The 23,216-nt window shown below is 36.3% G+C and overlaps 1 protein-coding gene across 1 annotated transcript in view; it reads left to right on the forward strand.

Annotated features, from left to right (window-relative positions):
* Positions 1–22,656, forward strand: part of brinp3a.2 (bone morphogenetic protein/retinoic acid inducible neural-specific 3a, tandem duplicate 2) — a 48,711-nt gene extending 26,055 nt beyond the window's left edge. The window contains exons 3-8 of the mRNA XM_079841673.1: positions 419–609; positions 1,820–2,010; positions 12,149–12,254; positions 13,403–13,639; positions 16,370–16,592; positions 19,668–22,656. Of these exons, the coding sequence (XP_079697799.1) occupies positions 419–609; positions 1,820–2,010; positions 12,149–12,254; positions 13,403–13,639; positions 16,370–16,592; positions 19,668–20,784 (2,065 nt within the window). The 3' untranslated portion in view covers positions 20,785–22,656. The remainder of the gene's footprint in view (positions 1–418; positions 610–1,819; positions 2,011–12,148; positions 12,255–13,402; positions 13,640–16,369; positions 16,593–19,667) is intronic.
* The last annotated feature ends 560 nt before the right edge of the window (positions 22,657–23,216 follow it).

Genomic DNA, 23,216 nt, shown 5'->3' on the forward strand with positions numbered 1-23,216 from the left:
AGTCACCAAAGTCTGTGGTATTGTTTGCCTGTCTTTTGCCTTGAAGGATTTCAGAGCTTTGTGGTGGCAGTTTTTTTTTTTTTTTCATTTAACTTTTTTTCTCCACCCCACTTTTATGAAAGGTATTGGTTGTCACCACAGGGCAGGCTTCTGTCTTTCTGTCAGGGCAGATTTCTGTCACGAAATGTTTATTGAGCATAGCACCTGTCAGCTGCACATTCGGAGGCAGCGCCCAACGCATGGTATTCATCCCCCAAATGAAACCTGCTCTGAGAACCTGAGGCTAGAGATGCAGCTTGGCAGGAGCACTGGTTGCCCTGCAGGCCTCCTTCTATCATGTCCAAAACAGTCGAGAAATGTTAATGAAAACAGATCATTAGGGACAGGCCTGTTTACTGTCTCTGTTTTCCTCATGCAGGGAATTTGGCCGGTGGAAAGTGAATAACTTGGCTGTAGAGCGACGGGATTTCCTGAATTCACCCTTGCCTCTCACCCCGGAGTTTATAAGGAACATTCGACTCCTGGGACGCAGGCCCACTGCCCAGCTAATTACTGACAACCTGATCAAGAAATATGGGACCCATTTTCTACTGTCAGCTACGCTAGGAGGTAGAAATATATATTTTGAATGACATCCTCTTGGTGGTTTTGCAAAAAAGGTCATAATACCTACTTTTGAGCAAGCTTGAAAACAAACTGGTGTTTTTTCCTTTCAAAAGAAAAACAGATAGATCTCATGCATATTTACATCTCAATTTCCATACTTATCAAGCCAAGGAAAATCACTTGTGACATGCTTTACCTCCTACTGCCTTATAATTTATTACTTCTTCCACTGTGTGTTTGGAAGGGGGAGGCAAGTGTAAACAGATGGCATCATGTCCGCAATGGGTTACCTTTCTGAAATCACACACATTATTTTGCTCAGTTCTCAAACCCACAAAAGCCTCCACTTACAAGTTGCTTCACGTAATGCCACAGTATTGGCTGTACACAACTGATGTGGCCTCCACTGCTCTGGAAAACAAGCAATATTGTGTAAGGTTGGAGCATGAAAATGGAGATGCAAGTCCTGGCTTTGCAGCAGAGATTTGCCTGGAATACAAACTGCCAGGGAGAATCACAGAGCATTTACAGTATAAGCATACAATCATACTGATCTGCTTTATCTAATAGGTCTGGGAGTTCAGATACAGATTTCCTGATTAAGTTCTGCCTTACAAGTTCTCAATTCGATTTTGATCTATTTATAGATGTTTAAAAGTCCATTATGCTTACATTATCTGCCAGTGTAGTAAATGGCAAAATGCAGTGTTTCAGGCTTATTCAAACTGGTAACTCATTTTTTTTTATATGTTCATTAATTTGTGGTACACACTGTCTTTTTTGTTGCTTTACTTTCTACAAACTGAACTCACATTCCCAACTCAGCTCAAGATAAGAAAATATTTATTTTGGCGTAGTGCTGAAAATTCAACAGGATGCTGAAAAGCAGTGCTGGAAACACTGATACTTGATACACAGCGACCGAAAATAATTATAATGATCGATCTTAGGATTTTAATAATCAACATAATGACATAACAAAGGATTGTTCATATGAAGATCATGGTTAATCAGAAAATCTGTATTTTTGCTTAGCACTGTAATAGTTATCAATCACATAGAAGAACAGCTAGACATAGAAGAACAGAACAGCTTACATAGAAGAACAGCTTGCATCAGAATCCTTAATACATTCTGCAGGTGAACAAAATAAATAATTCTTACTGTAAAACATTTCTATCAATAAGCATGGTCTCTTCCCCATTTCCTCTAGGAGAGGAGGCTCTGACTATATTTGTGGACAAGAGGAAGTTGAGTAAGAAAGCAGAGGCGAGTGACTACACAAGTAACAGCACGGCTGTGACTCTGGAGGCCCTGCACCAGCTGGCTGCCTCCTATTTCATAGACAGAGAGAGTACTCTGCGAAAACTGCATCACATCCAGATTGCCTCCACTGCCATCAAGGTATGTCATTAGTCAAGTCAGAGCCCACAGCTTCGTTCTTTCAACTCCTCAAGAATAATAATGTTCAGTGTAACAAAGTGCATTTTTTCACCATCCCTGTTGCCATGATCCTGCTATGAAAAGTGTCATATGCTATAAGTGGGTATCTAGAGATGTCCATCCACTGCTGTATATGACAGGTTATGCAATGTGAGAAAGGAAAACTAACTCTGGTTGTACATGTTGTTCAAGAATGAGATTTATATATGGCATATGCGGAGTATGGGGTTGTTTCAGTGTTGCAGTAACAATGACAACATGGAAATTTAAAAGGGTTTTAGTTTGTAGTAAATTATACAGCCAAGTTACTAATGGGCTGTCCAATAATAGCTTTGTCAAGGAGTTTTCACTTATTCTGTCTCTATAACAGGACAAATCAGAGTTTAAGAGTTTTTGGTCATCAGTTTTTACAAAATGTCTAGTTACCGCATGTTCCCTTTGCATAGCATCATTTTGCCAAATTTTTGTCACGTATGGGTGAAAGGAGCAAGGACTCAAGTGCAGGAGAATTTGGGCTTTATTGATAACAAAAACATAAACAAAACAAACAAACAAACAAAAACGACCCACAAAGGGAGGGGGGACTAGAACATACCAAACACAAGGAACCAGGAAACATGACACAGGAACAGGAAATAATGACAACGAACGAATACAGGGGCACGTTCAAAGCTCAAACCGGTGCGCAACGTTTTGCTACGGTTTCCGGTTGAACGTCATGTTTCCTGGAAACGGTGTGTAACGGTGTGCAACGGGTTTGAGATGCGTTTTTTCTCGTTTGGTGGGTGTGTCAAATATGTCAGTCCAATCAGCAGCAACATGTATATAAACCACGCGGTATTAAAGAGACAGCTCGCAAAATGTGTCCAAGTAAAGATGTTTACAAATGTGTCCGCTGCAGCTCAGTATACACAACAATTGAAGGTATTAGAAGACATGATTGTCATAAGAGTTATATATATATATATATATATATATATATATATATATATATATATATATATATATATATATATATATATATATATATATATATATATATATATATATATATATATATATAAAATCAACATGATGATGTATTTATTTATATATTTAGCTTCATTGCAAGGCAAGTTTATTTATATACCAAATTTCATATATGGTAATTGCTTGACATAAAGTGAGAAAGAAAATACAAGCTATTAAAAAAGTAAGAACTAGAAATAAAATTATTTTAATTAGAATTGATTACCAGGAGATAAAAAAGACAAAAATTCCTCAAAAAGAACACAAAGAATGGCCTTCTCAGCTGCCATAGTTACAACTCTTGCCACAGGGTGTTCAACGCAGCACCGTTTCCGTTTAAAAAACGTTTTGCAACGTTTTGTCGGGGCTGAACGGAGCCCAGGACTGCAAACACAAGGAGACTAAATAGGGAGCAAACAAGGCAATAAATGAGGGAGGAAAGGTGGGGCAAATGAACCAATTATCAGGGGCACGTTCAACGCTCAAACCGGTGCGCAACGTTTTGCTACGGTTTCCGGTTGAACGTCATGTTTCCTGGAAACGGTGCGCACCGGTGGGCAACTGGTTTGAGATGCGTTTTTTCTCGTTTGGTGGGTGTGTCAAATATGTCAGTCCAATCAGCAGCAACATGTATATAAACCACGCGGTATTAAAGAGACAGCTCACACAATGGGTCCAAGTGAAGATGTTTACAAATGTGTCCGCTGCAGCTCAGTATACACAACAATTGAAGATATTAGAAGACATGATTGTCGTAAGAGTTTATAGATATATATATAATCAACATGATGATGTATTTATTTATATATTTAGCTTCATTGCAAGGCAAGTTTATTTATATACCAAATTTAATATATGGTAATTGCTTGATATAAAGTGAGAAAGAAAATACAAGCTATTAAAAAAGTAAGAACTAGAAATAAAATGATTTAAATTAGAATTGATTACCAGGAGATTAAAAAGTTAAATAAATGTGATTGGGGTGTTGTCATTTATTCTGGATGGCAAGGGAAGTGATTGCATGTATTTTGCAGTATTAAACACGTATTTACATCGATTTTATCAGGCTCCGAAAATTCCTCAAAAAGAACACAAAGAATGGCCTTCTCGGCTGCCATAGTTACAACTCTTGGGTCAACAGAACAGGGTGTTCAACGCAGCACCGTTTCCGTTTAAAAAACGTTTTGCAACGTTTTGTCGGGGCTGAACGCAGCCCAGGCTCCGAAAATTCCTCAAAAAGAACACAAAGAATGGCCTTCTCAGCTGCCGTAGTTACAAATCTTGTGTCTTCAGAACAGGGTGTTCAACGCAGCACTGTTTCCGTTTAAAAAACGTTTTGCAACGTTTTGTCGGGGCTGAACGCAGCCCAGGTAACAAGAGGGGTGGGGTCAAGACAATAGACATGAGAGCACATGGCACAGAGAAATATATGACAAGCCATGTGCTCACACAAAACAATGCAATATAGCAGTGTCAGGGCTCTGTCCAAACCCAAGAGCAAAACTAGACAGAAGTGACAGAACCCTGACAATTTTACTGTATTATAATACAGAAACAATGATGGAATTTTGTATCACTGAAGTCTCAATTGTTACAACCAGAATGCAAATTAAATTTGCATAAAAGTAAATTACATACACACACACACACACACACACATATACAAAGGACAACCTATTGAATTCTATGGTTTTACGTATCAGGACATAATAAAAAAATCATCCGGTCCCTGTCAGGTTTTAAAATCTAAGTAAATACAACCTCAGATGAACAACAACACATGAAATATTTCTTCATGTCATTATTTAATTATAAAAAACTAGGCCAAAATGGAGAAGCCATGGGTGACAAAATAAGTACACCCTTACTGCTTCCATAGGAATTAAAAGGGTAAGTAGCAGTCAGGCGCTAATGCTTTTGATTAATTGATTACCAGCCAGCAAGCATGACCAAATCTTTAAAAGCAGAAGTTTTGGCAGTTTGCTGATCTGGAGCATTCAGGTGTGTGTTAACACAATGCCAAGGAGGAAAGACATTTGAAAAAAAAAAAAAAAAGGGTCAGACTGTGCAAAGAAAAAAGACTCTACAGGCCTCAGTTAACATGTTAAATGTTAAAGTTCATTGATTTAGGCTTGATTTGCAGCCACAGGACTTGCAGTCTTTGAGTCGACCATGAACTTCTCTGTATACCAATGTATTCAAGTCAAATGTGAGAGCTGAGAGCTCAGTCCGAAAGCTAAAGCTTGGTCGAAATTGGGCCATGCAACAGGACAATGATCCCAAGCATACCAGCAAATCTTCAACAGAATGTCTGAAAAAGACAATATCCCGTTAAAAGGCCAGACTTCAACCATATTGAAATTCTGTGGCGGGACCTTAATGGCTCGTTTCCACTGAGCAGCACGGTTCAGTGCTGTTCAGTACGGTACGCAATCTTTGCTGTTTCCATTGTCAGAAATTGTGAATGGTACCCAAATTCTGAACCGTACTGTATCTTTTTTTGGTCGAGCTAGACTCACTGCAGAACGTTGATTGGTTGACGGAAAATCACCACTTGTTCGGCTGTGTTTTTCCTTGCATCTTGCAGCCTTGGCTCAAACAAAGCATGTCTTCTTGTGACAAACAGCCATAGGCCGAGAAGAAGAACAAGATCTACAAGATCTGGATCATACTGTACTGTACTAAACTGCTCGGTGGAAACATTAGTTTGTCAGACATGTCTTCTCCATTTTGGCTTTATTTTTTGTTAAATAAATAATGACACTGTGTATTATGTCATGTTGTTGTTCACCTCAGGTTGTATTTACCTATTTGTAAGACCTGCTGAAGACCAAATAATTGTCCTGATACTTAACAAAAACATAGAATTCAAAAGGGTGTCCTTTCTTTTTAACATGACTATATATCACTTGCTTTTATTGAAGTGAATATGTAATAAACAAATAACACTAAATGTCAGGCAATCAGATACACACTAAGTGTTCTGAAAAAAAAGTAACATAAATGAAAAGAAAAATAGAAGAAAATTAAAAATAATACTTGTACATATTTGCTTCCTAAAGTATTACAGGAAAGGGCTCAGCAATAAGTGAACATAAAACAGAATAACTTTAATAATTTGCCCATTTGTAATATATGTGACCTGTGCTGGCAAAATGAGTCGCAATGAGCAAATTTTTTAAAACAAGTTATTGTCTCAAATCCTCTTTTAAAAACCTACAAAATGATTTATGATTTGTTTTTTTTAAGTTGATGGAGTCAGCAAAGTTAATTTTGCAGGTCACATATTTTTCTTTATAACATCTTGATATCATGTTTGCCATATGCCATGCCTTACTTTCTTCATATTTATATTAAGATGATAATAATTCTCACAGGTCTCATTTTGATATCCAAAGAAAGCTTTATGCTTCATATCTGTCAATTAATGATTCAGTCAATGCTCTATTTGCAGTTGCTGTTACACTCTGCACTCTTGCTGACAGCCATAAAAATTGGTCACACAAATCCCCCAAACAGACATTTACTTTGTCACAGCAGCGCACAGTTTGATACATATATTCCAGACCACACTTTGATGATCCCCCCCATCCCATTATATACAACAGCGCTTTCCCTCAGCACACAACTGGTGCAGTGCTTAGACGGTTTTATTACAGTTGGGAGGGCAGATCTCAGGTGTCAAGGCTGTGTTTGTCTATTGCCGGTGAGAAAAGCAAAAGAGCTCTGTGAGTGACGGAAGCAGCCTGCCAGGCAGGACGATGCTGCTCAAACTGTGCAAGAGAATGAATCGCAGAAGCAGCAGGGGCCTCTGACACACGCATCATTTCCACAGGGCGTTGACCCATGTCTACATTTCACGGGACAGACTGAGGCAAACGTTCCTCCATATGAATTCCAGATTAAACAGAGCTTGAGTACAGAATGAGGTTTCTAGCTCCCCCCACTGGGCACCGTGGTGGGGAAATGTTGCTATTTCCTTTCATTGGAAAAGCCTATTAGTGTGGCGGTGTGCTGGGGCTGTGAGAGGAAAACACAGGAGCGAAGCTCTTTACAAAGTCAGGCTTTATCCTACCTTTGTGGTTCTGCGTAGGTTGTTTGTCTAATGCGTGAAAACTCGAGCCATTCTGCAATCAGCGGGGATCATTTTGCTCATGATTTGACAATTTCTTCATACCAGATCAGCTTTAAGCCAAGCCAGAATTGAATTCACAGCTACAATATCTTCTGCAACACACACCGCGTCAGATTTGTAACCACAGGGAGACACCAACTCTTTTGCATATAATTAACTGTTGTTTTATAAGTTACATTTTTTTAAGAAAAAGCATCCATCCCAGGCAAGCGTGCAGCACAAGTCCTGAAAAGTGAAGCCAAAGCAACTCGATCGCCCCCAGATGGTTAGTCTTAGTATAGGTCATAAACCCCGCCCTCTCCGTGTAATGTAATGGGACGAGAGACAAACTAAACAATCAAATTACACTTCAAATAATTTGTTTCCAAATATGGTTTCTGTCATTTTAGGTAGTTTTTATCACGCTGATGTAAGTTCAAGTGTTCATTAAATAAGTTTGGTTTTAGTTAATTGATGCTATATTAACTGAATGTGACATCATGATTGACAGCTTAGCTTCTCTGAGGCACCAACAGACTTTTGGGGGGATTTCCAGGAGGAGATTGGAGCCTTAACTTTAATTTCTTCATTTCCATAACTGTTTATTTCACACAGACACAATTAGTTGTTCTGCAGTAAACTGTGCTAACCGATTCTGTGTGAATGTGGCCAGGGCTTTGATAGCGCAGATCCACTTTAAGCTCACTACTGAGCAGACTCTGGTACTGGGTTCACTACTGTGCAGACTCAGGTCCTAATGTCAGCGCCATATTTGGACATTGGCGGCTTTTCTACAATGGAAGAGATTGATGGTGCATCGTCCCATCTTTTTTACAGTCTGTGATCCCGGGTAAAAGGAACTTTGAGTAATTTTCTAGGATAGTGCTCTCAATTTTATGAACAAACATCACTGAAAAAAATTATATATATGCTAGATTTACTTAAGAATATAGTGCATCAAACCCGTAAGACCTTCATTCATCTTTGGAAAAATAAATTAAGATATTTTTTAGATGAAATCTGAGAGCTGTCTGACCCTTCCCCCCATAACAGCAACATCATAACCATTTTCAAGGCCCACAAAGGTAGTAAAGTTAAAATTACTATTTGGTTAAACGTTACTATTTTAACGATGTCTTTACTAACTTTCTGGGCCTTAAAAGTGGTCATTGTGTTGCTGTCTATGTGGGGTCAGAGAGCTCTCGGATTTCATCAAAAATATCATAATTTGTTTTCCAAAGATGAACAAAGGTCCTACGGGTTTGGAACGACATGAGGATGAGTAATTAATGACAGAATTTTCATTTCTGGGTGAACTAACCATTTAAGATGTATGCTGTGTTGAACCGTTAAGTGCACATTTGACTGAAAACATATATTACTGAACAACAGTAAATATTCTACAACAAATAACAAGCATCAACATGCTTTGTTATCTTTGTGGTTTTGTATGCTTGTGTTTGCGTGTAATGTACAGTTGACTATGTAATGTTTGTAGTGTTGTATGCTTGTGTGTTTGTGCGATTGAGTATGTAATGTGGGGTGTTTGTATGTGTATTGATTTTCATGTGTGAGTTTAAAAATGTCAACAAGACAAGAAATTTAACATTAGTGAGAATCTTGGGAGATAGTTTTACACTGTCTAATTCAAATGTATACCTCAGGTTTACAGAACACATCAGGCCAGGAAGGGCAACACATGCATTTTCAACTATGAACAATCCTCCCAGAACATCAACACCTTCTATTCCTGCCTCCCATTCCCATCTGGAGATTCCCTCTCTGGTCACAATTTTCAGTTTGTGCTCTCCAATGTCTTGTTGTTCCATTTCTCCATTGGTGTCCTGAAACAAAACAATAAATCAAAATGTATATTTTGCATTGTTTGTTCATAAATGGAAAAAAATGTCAGGCACAGCTAATTTAAAATTAACAACAATAAAAGAAATAATGTTTTCATAACGTCCAGCGCCACGTTGTTTAAATAGCAAATGCACTCAAGCCCATCTGTTCGCTGGTCAGAAAACAAGTTTTCTATTTTGAGGCAACTGAAATCGACTGCGACGTTGACCAGCAGCATTTTTTGTGTTATTTAAAGGGCGCGTTAGTATGCACCTGTAGACGCATGTGCACTCTGCATATTACACACACAGGGACATGCAGCAACACACAAACAATTTTAAATATTAAAAAATGAAAGGATTCCTCTCTGGATAAGCGTTCAGTCTTTCCGCTCGCAAATTCCGCCATGGTGCAAGTACAACTGGCTTTTAAAGAGAATGAAAAAAATACAACCCTTTTGGACCATGCGTCGACTGTTTTTTCCATCATTAAACTATCAAAAATGGATTCAGACATGCCTTAAGTGCACCTGCGCCATGCACTTTAGACCATGCGCTAAGATCGTTTAAAAAGAGCCCAATATGTGAATGTTAGCAAAATGTTCTTAGAACACACTGGGATGCTACTTTCAGTTGACATTCTGTCCAGTTCATTGAGACTTCTTTTTTCCAGTCTGTTTTTGAGTTTTTTTTAACAGCATATTTAGTCAGGTGGTCCTTCCTGTCTTAGTGAGCAGTTCATAATCAGTACACTGCATTGAGGACCAAACGTTTTTGCTGCAGGTTAAAATTCTGACTGTGCGAGACCATCCATGGAAAATCTAGTTATGTAGTCTCTTCTAGTGGTGTTTTCAAAAAGAAATGCTGAAGCTGTGGTATTTGTCCATCTATGAAATTGGAGTAAAAAATAACAGAACCCATAAGCAAAACTTGGTGGCTTATATCCCTCTTGTCAGAATATCGTTTTAAGGCTATAACTGAGATATTTGACTGATCCTTAATAGCTGCTTGCTATGCCGCATGAGAATCAACAGCAGACTGTTGATGTTTTTTCGCATTAAGCCAGAACAGCAGAGGATCACGCAAGTCCAGGTGGCCTATAATTTCCTATTACAAGGTATTTTGTGACATGTAAAGTATTTGCTTTGAATAACAGCTGTTATCTGTAAAGGAAATCTAATATCATGCTCCACATCAATCAGTACTCCTTTACCATATGGCACATCATATGGTACATTAAATAATAAAGCATATAGAGGTATTATCTGATTGCATCAGGTATGGTTGTTATAAAAAAAATCAATTGTTGCTGAGCTAAGCTTAGTGCTTTATTGCAGTTCAAGCTTTTATTCAAGTCATGGATTCAGGCCATATGTTCTGTGGTAATGGGTCAGGATAGTAGAGTAGTTGTCTATATATTTTTTTTATCTTTTGCATATGTATTTATTGTTGATTAATTAATTAAAGGAATAGTTCACCCAAAGATGAAAACTACTCACCATGATTTATTCACCCTCAAGCCTTCCTAGGTGTATATGACATTCTTATTTCAGACGAATTTCAGACTTCAACGCTGTCAGTTATATAAAAAAAATGTCCTGGCTAATCCAAGCATTATAATGGCACTGAATGGCAGCCCAAAATGTTAAGCCCCCAAAAAAGTGCATCCATACATTGTAAAAGTTATCATCATGGCTCCACGGTTAATAAAACGATTCTTCAGAAATCATTCTAATATGTTGATTTGCTGCTCAAGAAATATTTCTTATTATTATCGCAGCTGAAGACTTTAAAAAATATATTTATTCTTTAAAAAATATATTTTCAAAAACATACATATATATATTAGGGCTGTCAAAAGATTAATCGCGATTAATCGCATCCAAAATAAAAGTTTGTGTTTACATAATATATGTGTGTGTACTCTGTTAATTATTATTTATATATAAATACACACACATTCATGTATATATTTAAGAAATATTTGCATGTATATACTGTATATACATTTATATAATCTATAATATATTTAAATATAAATGTTTTATATATAAAAATAATATTTTTTTCTTAAATATATACATGCTTGTGTGTGTATTTATATATAAATAATAATTAACAGAGTACACACACATATATTATATTATGTAAACACAAACTTTTATTTTGGATGCGATTAATCATGATTAATCTTTTGACAGCCCTAATATATATATATATATATATATATATATATATATATATATATATATATATATATATATATATATATATATATATATATATATATATATATATATATATATATATATATACATTGAACACCCATGTAGTGCAAATCTGCTTGCTACAGAGTCTCTGGTTACCAATGCTGGACTCTTCAGTGGGTTTGTGATGGAGTGGCAGAAGACAACCTTGTCTTACCTTGTCTAACTGTCAGCCTGGAAAAGATACCGTCTGACAGGCTGAATCGAAAGAGATCACTGAATTGATGAAGGTTCACTGGCACCATAAGAGAGAAAAGTGTGAATCAATTATGCAGGCTTCTGCGTGTCATGAGGAGAGAAGGATGACTAGAGAAGAGAAGGAAAAAATCGAGTGTGATCTCTTATTGCAAATGCGGATAATAGTGGGGCTAGCTTGCAGTAAAGGTCAATTGAGATACCTGAGTCAATATGGCTACACAGAGTCTGACCATCATTAAGTACCCTCAGCTAAGGATAGACAATGTTCTGCATTGTAGAGAAAAATGGACTTCTGTTTTCTGTGTGGGTATGAAAGAATCTCTGAATAGGGACGCTAGTCAATTAAACATTTCATAACCGAAAAAGGGGGGGGGGGGGGGGGGGTTACTGCTCGACAGCTTGCTTGGCTCTCAATAAGATGAGAAGAACAGTAAGTGATTATCTGTGAGAGGACCACCATTGCATGCGCATTATCACCATGTCTGAGACAAGTGACTCAGCAAGCACAGGAAGTTCTTATAATGCATCTGTTCATAGCCAGGCTGCTTATTATCCCTTTTAGGAACACAGGGGAAAGGAGTTTATTACACACTGTTTTTCATGTAAAATACCATGGTACAGTAACCATAGGGTGAAAGTGATAATTCTGTGGTCTTAATTTTGTTTCCCAGGTAACTGAAACGAGGACTGGCCCTCTCGGCTGCAGTAACTATGACAACCTTGATTCTGTCAGTTCTGTGCTGGTTCAGAGTCCCGAGAACAAAGTCAATCTGCAAGGTAAAAAAAAAAAGTCAAATCTAGTATGCCAAGTTTTGATATTGTGATGGACATATTTTTTTTTATGTGAAACACAAAAGGCTCTTTGCAAAAGCTAAGGAGCTCCTTGCAAATTCTTGCTCTTGACAGGACAAATCATAGTCTACGATGCCTGATTTTGCTCATAAATCCATTTTGACATTGTGTGCATATATCAGGCAGTGAGGCAGCTCACTAGGCTTTGAAACCAAGTCAAAATCTTTGTAATGGCAAAAGTACTTGAGAAGTATTCATGCACCGCGGCACACCTCCATGTCTATCATTCAAAACCTTTAGATCTGTAAGATTTATTAAGGTTTTTAAAATAAGTCTCTTCTGCTCACCAAAGGCTGCATTTATTTGATCAAAAGTACAGCAAAAACTGTGATATTGTGAAATCATTTCACAATTTAAAATAACTGTTTTCTATTTGAATGTATTTTAAAATGTAGTTTTTCCCTGTGATCAAAGCTGAATCATTTCTCAAGTCTTCAATATCACATGATCCTTCAGAAATTATTCTAATATGCTGAACATTTCTTATTATTATCAATGCTGAAAACAGCTGTGTACACTTTTTTCAGGATTATTTGATGAATAGAAAGTTCAAAAGAACAGCATTTATCTGAAATTTATAATGAAAGCTTTTGTATGATCGTACACTATTGTTCAAAATTTTGGGGTCAGTACAATTTTCTTTGGAAAGAAATTAATACTTTTATTCAGTAAGGATGCATTAAAATGATCAAAAGTGACAGCAAATACATTTAGCTTTCTATTTCAGAAAAATGCTGTTCTTTTGAACTTTCTATTCATCAAAGAATTGTTTTCAACATTAGTAATAATAAAGACATGTGTCTTGAACGATTCTAAAGGATCATGTGACACTGAAGACTGGAGTAATGATGCCACAATTCAGCTTTTCCAACACAGGAATAAATGAAAATATATATTCAAATAGAAAACAGTTATTTTAAATTGCAAAAATTGTTATTTTATTATTTTGGAGCATGGAACTTTTGAACGGTAGTGTACGTATGTGTGTACTTGGTGAACCCTCTTTAATCAAACCACTTAACTCAGGTGACCCAGTATTGTCATAACAATCTTTCTTTTCTCTGTATCTGAAGGCTTGCAAGTCATTCTGCCAGATTATCTCAGAGACACTTTCGTCCAAGCAGCTCTTAGTTACATTGCCTGCAATGGAGAGGGAACATTTGTCTGCCGAGACAATGACTGCTGGTGCAAGTGTGACCTCAAGTTCCCAGAGTGCAACTGTCCCTACATGGATATTCAGGCCATGGAGGACAGCCTTTTGCGGATCTCTGAATCATGGGCTCTTACCTACAAAGAGTTTGAAGATTCAGGTGAGAGATTCAATTCATTATGTTTCAATTGAATACTTGTACCTTTTACCCAGTTTCAATTGTCCTTATAAAGAGGAATCACCACCCTCAATCCCCACCCCAGCTAACAAAAATATATTTTAAAAATGTTTTGCTAATGTTTCCATTAAAGGGGTGGTTGCATGCGATTTCACTTTTTAAACTTTAGTTAGTGTGTAATGTTGCTGCTTGAGCATAAACAGTATCTGCAAAGTTACAGCGCTGAAAGTTCAATGCAAACGGAGATATTGCCTTTTAAAGTTATGGCAGTTTATTGCCTACAAAAACGGCCGGTATGGACTACAACAAGCTTCTTTCCGGGTTGGTGACATCATAAACCCTTGCTATTAACATAAACGCTGCCCCCGTGAACACGCAACAAAGTGGGCGAGGCCACGTCACAGTCATTACGAAAGAGAGAGAGCTGTTGCAGAACTACAAACTACATTTGGCCATCTAACCAATCTAAGACCATTGCGTTTTTCGGAGGGATGGGTTTCATAGAAGCAGGAAGCAAACGAGCCGTTCAAAGGACAGTGGAAACAGCGGTGTGGAATAAAGGTAAAATATAAGAAAAATACAGCGTTTTTAAAAAGAAGAAGTATTAAGACATGTTATATTACGCCCCATAAACACAACCAAGCCTAGAAAAAAACCACGGAACCACCCCTTTAAATTATGAAAGTGTTATTTCTAAATGTTCTCTAAATATTCATCCATTTTTTTAAATGTTCTAAAAACATTTTATACTTGGTTATACGAACATCAACATTACAATTTATCATTTTGCAGACAATATGGGAACGTTACTTTTAAACGTTCTCTGAACCTTTGGAAACAAGTAGTAACATTTAACCCTTAAATGCATTAACGTTTCTCCAATTACTATTACATTTTATGGTCTTTAGTGACCCAGATCTATATCTAACATTCATTGATCTTAAGCTATCCTGATAATATAAAACTCTCCTGATATTAAAGTAGCAATCACAGAAGAATAAAATAAAGCATATTTTGTTACCTTTTGGAGCTTGGAAGGGTTCAGTTTGAGCAGATGTGTTATACCATCATCACTGTCCTCGTCAGAGCTCATTTCCCAGCACATTCAGCATCTGGCTTATATTCGCCATCTCATGCATATTCTCAAAAAGCATTTTCCAAGTCTTGAAAATCAATATTTTGATCACTGCTTCTTCACTAGATCCACCATTAAGTGACAGTGGCACTAATTTTTGATTGCGTTCAGCACTTGCTGTGCAGTAAATTGCTGAGCCATTTCAAGTTTTGCAGATTATATATATTATATTATTGTTTCGTTTTCTGTGTGAGGTCACTATGAGTGAAATGTCACTTCATCATTGTGTATCAGACATTGCCACCTTGTGGAATAAAGGTGAATTGCAGTTATTTCGTCATTATAGATTAATTTATTATTGTGCTGGAAAAAAAAAGGTACAATCTTACACACCTTTACAATTTTGACAAAAAACTAGTGGAAAAACAGGCATTCAATTATAATTGTATTATTTTTTCTTGTTATATTTTTTAAAATAGATTTATTGAGGAATACTAAGAAGGTTGATGTCTAACTTTAAAAAATGATTGAGGAGGAGGGCAGTGAATGACGTCTCGGGTCCGAAGGATGCATTTAAGTGTTAAGGGCTAAAAATCCAACTAAACATTTTCAGGGGGAAAAAAATGTATCATTATTTGTTTTGTGCTAACGTTTTAAGAACATTATTATAGTTATATTACAGACAGGATGACTTTGAATGAAGTATTAATGTTAATTGGAATTTTTTGTTCATACTTTTTAGACAACCAAAACTTAAAAGTTCTGAGAACATTCCCTCAGTGGACTGCACAGTATTTGACTTAAAGCAATGCATTTTTTATGAATTATAGCATATTAGTGTATTTTGAAATGTTATTATATAATTATAATATGCCTATTATAGTATTTTATATAATTATGTAGAGTACTCCTGTTCAACCATTACTGATTAATTCACCTAACTAATACTTTCAATAAAGTGTAATTTCTTTGTAATTTTTCTACTCTGCTCAATAGGCCAGATTGATGAAACATGAACAACTTTCAGTGAATCCTGACATTCCCCACACAATGCCCTTCAGAGACCGTTTTAGATTAGAAAAAAAAGATCCTGCTCAACATATTGCTTTACAGTATGTTGAGCAGGATTAATCACCCATAAAATGCTTTATTGCCCGTCCAGCATCTTTCATCAAGCATATGAATGAGAGCACTTAGCATAATGTTTAGGTGCTGTATTACTGCCTGTCGAGGTCACCCCACAGTGACCATTAATGCTTGAGCAAAATTAAAATGCATGGATTTTTTCTTCAACGCTGTCATCTTTTTTCAGACTTCCCAAAATATCCCTGAGTTCAATTACTTTCAAAGTTTATGTTATTAGAGCTATCAGGAAGTGCCAGGTATACATATTTCCTCAGATATCGTAAATCTGTCCTTCTGTTAGGCATCAAAGGCATTCAGCGTTCTGCCCCATCAGCTAAAATGGAATGCTTTGAAGGAACTGCTTAAAAAAATTATTTTCAGTAAAATTATTCCTTTTTATTGTCAAGCAGAGTGAAGCATAAAGGCAGTGCATCCAGGCATTTACCCATTATTCAGTCAAGTTTACATGACAACACTCCTATATCTGATAGAACTTACCCTTTCTTCAACAGATGAGTTTAAAACATTTCTAATGAGGCTGCCGCAGAATTTCTTCCTCAACTCCTCAATGATCCAGCATTTGTGGTCGCTGGATGGTGTGTTTCAGCGGCGCTATGAGCAGCTGGAAAGCAGCATGAAAAATCTCTTCAGGCGAGCCCAGCGAGTGGTTTACAAGCTCTTCAGCCTCAGCAAGAGGTGCCAAAAGCAGCCTCACATCAACTTACCGCGTGAAAGGTGAACACAACACACTCATTATCTCCTCATTGTTGTGATGATAAATACACTGATACTTAATTCCGAAATGGAATAATGTCCCAATTTACTGTATCAAGAGAGGAAACTTCACATAGTGTTTATCATCATTATTACTTGTGTTCTTGAGTGGCCCGCATTTCAGACGCCATGGGTTGCAGAGAATAATGTTTGTCAGCATGCTTCAGAGTGAAAAGGAGCATGAGTGTGCCTGTCTCCAGGGAGACAACTTTGTGTTTACACAATCAATAAGACTAGAGTTAGCATAGTGGTTCTCAACTGGTTTTGCTTCAGGGCCTACAATGGATTCTTCACACCAACATAGTTTAAACAATATCCAAGTGAACTTGTAACAAATGTAGTCTAGATCGTATTTTCTTTTGTAGTGTGTAGTTTTGTTTTGTTCTGGTGTGGACGTTTGAGGGCAGCCTGTCTATGTTGGAATTGGCCTAATTTGTCTTTGGATGTACAGTCTCTGACATCAACAAAAGATATAGGAAGTGTTTTTTCTCTCTTTTAAAATATTTACAATAGTGCTGGGCAATCGACTAATCACGATTAATCACTTCCAAAATAAAAGTTTGTGTTTACATATGATATGTGTGTGTACTGTGTTTAATTATTATTTATATATATATATAAATACACACACATGCATGTTTATATATTATTTGATGTATATATATATATATATATATATATATATATATATATATATATATATATATATATATATATATATATATATATATATATATATATTTATATATATATTTATATATATATATATATATATTTATATATATATTTATATATATATATATATATATATATATATATATATATATATATATATATATATATATATATATTTATATATATATATTTATATATATATATATATATATATATATATATATATATATATATATATATATATATATATATATATATATATATATATATATATATATATATATATATATGAAGAGTTCAGATGTAAAACCCTCTAAAAGCCACTTTGGTCAAAAATGAGATAACGATTCATGCTCTCTGCATATAGTATACGTTCATAAAATACTTTCACTTCAAACCCACTAAATCCCAGCCTCAGCCCATTCAGAAGTACCGGTACTTAGGTAGAAACCTAATGAAGGAGTGTGTATTTATATACATAATTATTATACACAGTACTTACATATAATGTAAACACAAACTTTTATTTTGGATGCGATTAATAGATTGCCCAGCACTAATTTACAAGCTTAATTATTGTGCTACCCAAACTATACACAATTATATGGCTGATTTAAAAATCAATAACTGTTAAATGGATAGTTCACCCTTAAATGAAAATTATTTAATAATTGAATGCTGTTCTAATGCTGTATGCACTTCTTTCATTTATGGTCCATTTATGGATTTTTTTTTTTTTCCCTCAAAATTTCATGTTGCATTCTTGTTAATCTTGATTTCTCACAACTTGTGTGCTTTTTCTGGGTTACACCGAGCGAACTGCAGCATGTGGCACGTTGTGCATGGGATCATTCTGTGATTCCTTTGTGTCTTAGTGTGATGCTGGTCGATATTCACTGCCATTAAATCGATTTTTTTGTTGTGGTCCATAAAAGAAAGAAGGGCATACTACATTAGAACAACACAGGGTCAGTAAATAAATGACTTAATTTTCATTTTAGGGTGTTTTTTTATTATTATTATTATTTTATAACTTTATTTAATCTTCTATTATGACATTTGTTTTTACTGAACAAAGGTGCAAAAAGAAAACAGTAGTACGGTATACCGAATACATAAAAGTAAAGCAACTCTAGTTACAGACAATTAATCGTGATGCATAACATAGAGGGGTTCCAAATAAATCACAGTGGTAACATCAGAAGGGTAAATTAAGAGTTACAAATATGTAATGCAGTATAAAAACTATAATTATCACATTCCCAAGTGATCTAATACAGGCTTCCATATTTTCCAAAATAAATTGTAACTTCTCAATATGAATAATGCTCACTAGCTCACTCAGCAGCACATCAAATGTTGGAACAATATCCAGTTTCCACCTCTGAAGAATCTTTCTCTTTGGAGGTACCATAAATAAATAAAAAATACACTGTTGTTTAAATTTACTAAGAAGGTATATAAATCACCCCAAAAATGGCAATCATTGGATCCAGAACAATCTCTTGTTTATACACTTTTGAAAGTAGGTCGAAAAAATCAGTCCAGTACTTGTGAAGGTTGCAACATGTCCATAGTGAATGTAGAAGTGTACCCTCCGCAACCTTGCATTTATTACATACCGGTGATACTTCAGAGAATAGCCTATGCAATTTAGTTTTACTATAATCTATGTAAAGATTTGAACTGGATTAAGTTATGTCTAGTATTAATCAAACAATCATGTATGTTCTGTAGGCATTCCTCCCATTGTTCATCCTCAATAGTGAAAACTAAATCCTCCTCCCATGCTTTCCTAATTGTAGTTGCTTCAATATTAGGGTGATTTGATTTAAATCAGTTTTCTGTGATTAATCACAAATTGCACCCAACAGTACAATTCATAAGTAAATCCTAAATGTACTATTTACATATTTAATACCCAAATTAATTAGAAATTATTTGAGCTTTTAAATTATAATTTTTTTATGATTTTAGCATTATTTTATAATTTCTCAAAACGGACCTGCGACCCATTTTTGGAACTCATCAGTCTAGAACCTGCGGTTTTAACGCAGTCTTCTCAATGTTTAGACTTTTTAAATTAATTTGCTATAAGAACATTTATAGGTTTGCAAAAATAAAACAAAACAATTACGAGATGCTAATTAACATGTTTGCTATATTGACCCCTTTATTAAAAGGAACAATATATGCCTGTATTTGTTTTTCTTTGTACCCACCAAAGTTGACTTTTTGTGGAACAGAATTATGTTTGTGCTAGTTTAATCTTGTCATCTGCTGGATGCATGACAGTTTAATCTCAACAATCAGCGTTTAGGCAGACTAACTGATATGTATCTTATCTTTCCTAAAATATAGGCCACAGTCGTATTGGCTGAACTACTTCCAGTCTTTACTATACTGCTCTGAGAACAACCAGCTCGGCTCCTTCTCAGAAGAGCTGCACACCTGCATTTGTGCATATGACCACAGTTCCTGCCAGGTACCTACACCATGCTCTGTGGGTGAAGGTGCCGCCTGCGCTGCTTGTGCTAGTGACAACCACACTCGCTGCGGCAGTTGCAATGTCGGCTACATGTTAAGTCAAGGGTCCTGCCGGCCAATGGTGGCAGATTCCACAGAGAACTACCTGGGCTTTGAGACTGATCTTCAAGACCTGGAGCTACGCTACCTCCTACAGAGAGCCGATCGACGCTTGGAGGTCCACGCTATCTTCATCAGCAATGACATGCGTCTGAATAGCTGGTTCGATCCTTCATGGAGGAAGAGGATGCTGCTTACACTAAAGAGTAACAAATACAAATCCAACCTAGTCCATATGCTCTTAGGCATATCCCTGCAAATTTGCCTTACTAAAAACAGCACTCTGGAACCTGCGCTCACTCTCTTCATCAATCCCTTCGGAGGGAGCCACTCAGAGAGCTGGTTAATTCCTGTGAACGAGAACAATTTTCCAGACTGGAAATCTGCTAAGCTGGATCTTCCGTTAGAGTGCTTTAACTGGACCTTGACTTTGGGCAACAAGTGGAAGACCTTCTTTGAGACGATCCATATTTACCTGAGGAGCCGCATCAAAACTCCAGGTGCCGGGGTCAATGAGAGCATTTACCTGGAGCCTTTGGAAATGGCCGACCCTACTAGAAATCTGGGGTATATGAAGATCAACAGCATTCAAGTGTTCGGTTACAGTATGCATTTCGACCCGGAAGCAATCCGGGACTTGATCCTGCAGCTGGACTACCCATACACGCAGGGCTCGCAGGACTCGGCCTTGCTCCAGCTTCTGGAGATCCGAGACCGGGTCAACCGACTCTCTCCACCGGGCCAGCAACCTCTGGACCTGTTCGCCTGCTTATTACGCCACCGTCTCAGACTGACAGCTAATGAGGTGGTCCGCATTCACGCCTCACTCCAGTCCTTTAATTCCCGTCTCCCCAATTCTCTGGATTATGAGACGACTAAACTCTGTAGCTAACAGCTAAAGCATCATAGCAGACAGCAATATAACAACTGTAAAATGCAGAGTAGACTGTTAAAGTCAAAGCTGCAATGACTTTCAGTGCTAGAGACACTTTTGGACACTGACGAAAGTTTTTTTTGCGATTTAACGTTCACAAGTAGATCACCTTGCTCAAAAGAACAGACTCATTTTTATTGTATAGTACACTGAGATCAAAGAGGAGGTTTGAAAAATATATGGAGTGTTTGTTTGTAATTTTTATATGTTTTTTTTTTCTTTTGCTTCAGTGACAGTGCACTTTCCTTGGAAAGAATACAGTGATGTCAGTCAATTTTGTAGATAAATTGTTATTAAATCATCATGGTTGTAATGGAGTAATGGTTGCATTATTTATCAGCATATTTTTTATTGCTATGTGATAGTTTAGTTTATTGGAAAATGAAACATTTTATATTTGCAATTGAGTGCACTTATAATGAAGAATTAAATACACTGAATATGACGTACAACTTTGATAAAATAATAATGAAATGGATTAATTAACATAATTATGCTTGTTAGGTTCATGATCATTCTTTTTGTTCAAATTTCATTGGAAGAGAGAGTGTAGTTTTCCTTTACTATAAGTGTTACAGCATTTAAAAAAAAATCATTTTAGAAACAAAGTCCTGTACATAGAAGTATGATTTCCAAATGTTTTATGCTGATTTGACATGTCCCCATATTATATGTCCCCTCTATATGTGATCAATCTGAACCACATTGGCAAAGTTACTCGTTTATTTATTGGCCTTTACAATATTTTAAACAAAAAAGTTCAACAAAAGACAGGTGCTTGCTTCCGAAATCAAATACTCCCCTACTATATAGTATGCGTAAAATAGTACACCAAAAGAGGCAGTAGGCAAAAAGTACCTGTATGTCCTACTGCTTCCGCCAATATTCTGGAGTGCGCATTCGATGGATATGAGGCTGCGGGAGAGGATTTATGAATGGCAGTAAAGCAACGTAACTGACGCTGGTAGGTCACATGACAGCAACAACATGGCAGATGTAGTATGTCTGAAATGAATTCATACTACCCATATTCATACTATATATAACATACTTTTTAACAGTCACGGAGCAAGTTTAAATACAGTCAGTATGCGATTTCGGACGCAGCGAAGGTATAGGAATATGTTTTTTTGTTTTTTTTTTCAGTTTGGATCATTTTTGATGGCATGGAGGATGGTTTAAAAATATATAAAGGGGTCTGTGAATATAACATTGCTACGATTTGAATGGAGCCACATAGTATATTGCAGTATATGCAATGTTTGGGGCTGTATGTTTTTATTTATATTCTGGATTGAACTAAACCTTGTTTATTTTCACAATTTGGTCTTTCACAAGTTTTCATTATTTTTAATTCATATTTTTTCATATCTTTCATAGTTGAAAACTGGCTTATATTTACAATAATTTTGTTACATCATAACTTTTACCGCATATATATATATATATATTACAAATGAGCCTTATATTGGAATGTAACAGTGATGCCAAAATGGGTCAAAGATTGTGGAATTCAGTGTGCCTTTGTGAATACACAGTATACAGTTTAGCTTTACATATTTTGTGAACCTCGGTATTTAATGCATACTTTTTTTTGCTGTTCACGCTTGTCAGAGATGAGAATTAATGTTTTTTTTTTTCCAGTTCATCTATTTCACACTTTTTCTTGCATTACAGTACATTAATTTAGACAGTGTGAATGCTAATTAGTTAGAATCATCACATGATGACAGATTATGTTAATGGGAACAAAAAAGTGTCAATCGCCTCTTCATAATCTGTGTTTGCACCTTTTACCTAGAATTAGCACAAATAAAATGAGCCTTACCTAACTCGCTTAGCTACATCCTTTTTTAAGTTTCCGTATTCTTTTGCAAAATGCTTCAAGATGCAAAAAAAAAAAAAAAGAATATAAATTGCAGACAAAGGAAAGTTTGACATCTGTGAGATTTGCGCTGTTTGCATAACGTAAAGGTAACAGGATTGTACGGCAAAGGAAATTGTATGTGCCGTTTGTAAAGAAGTTGTGCATAATAAGGTCTTAGAGGTACTCTGTAAAATCCAAAAGAGTAAATGCTCTACAGTTGTGCTTCCAGAGATAAGAAGCTTCTTAGAGTGAAGAACCCTACTTTTATGTCTTCCTCGAGCATCTAACCGCATTGCAGCTACTGCAACATTTTCACATGTGAAACACCCCACGCTGTAGCAATTACTCTGCGAACACAAATGACCAGGGGAGCAGTTACTGCCAGAATGCATACACAAATCACCTGCACGCTGCACCGAGAGCCTGTAAAATGAGAGCTTGACAGTTGTGCTGAAATGAGTTGACACGTTCTTGTAATGACAAATATGACAATACGAAATGGCAACACATTACATAGGCAGTC

This window comes from Gobio gobio (genome assembly GCF_949357685.1).
Source record: "Gobio gobio genome assembly, chromosome: 17".
NCBI lineage: Eukaryota > Metazoa > Chordata > Actinopteri > Cypriniformes > Gobionidae > Gobio > Gobio gobio.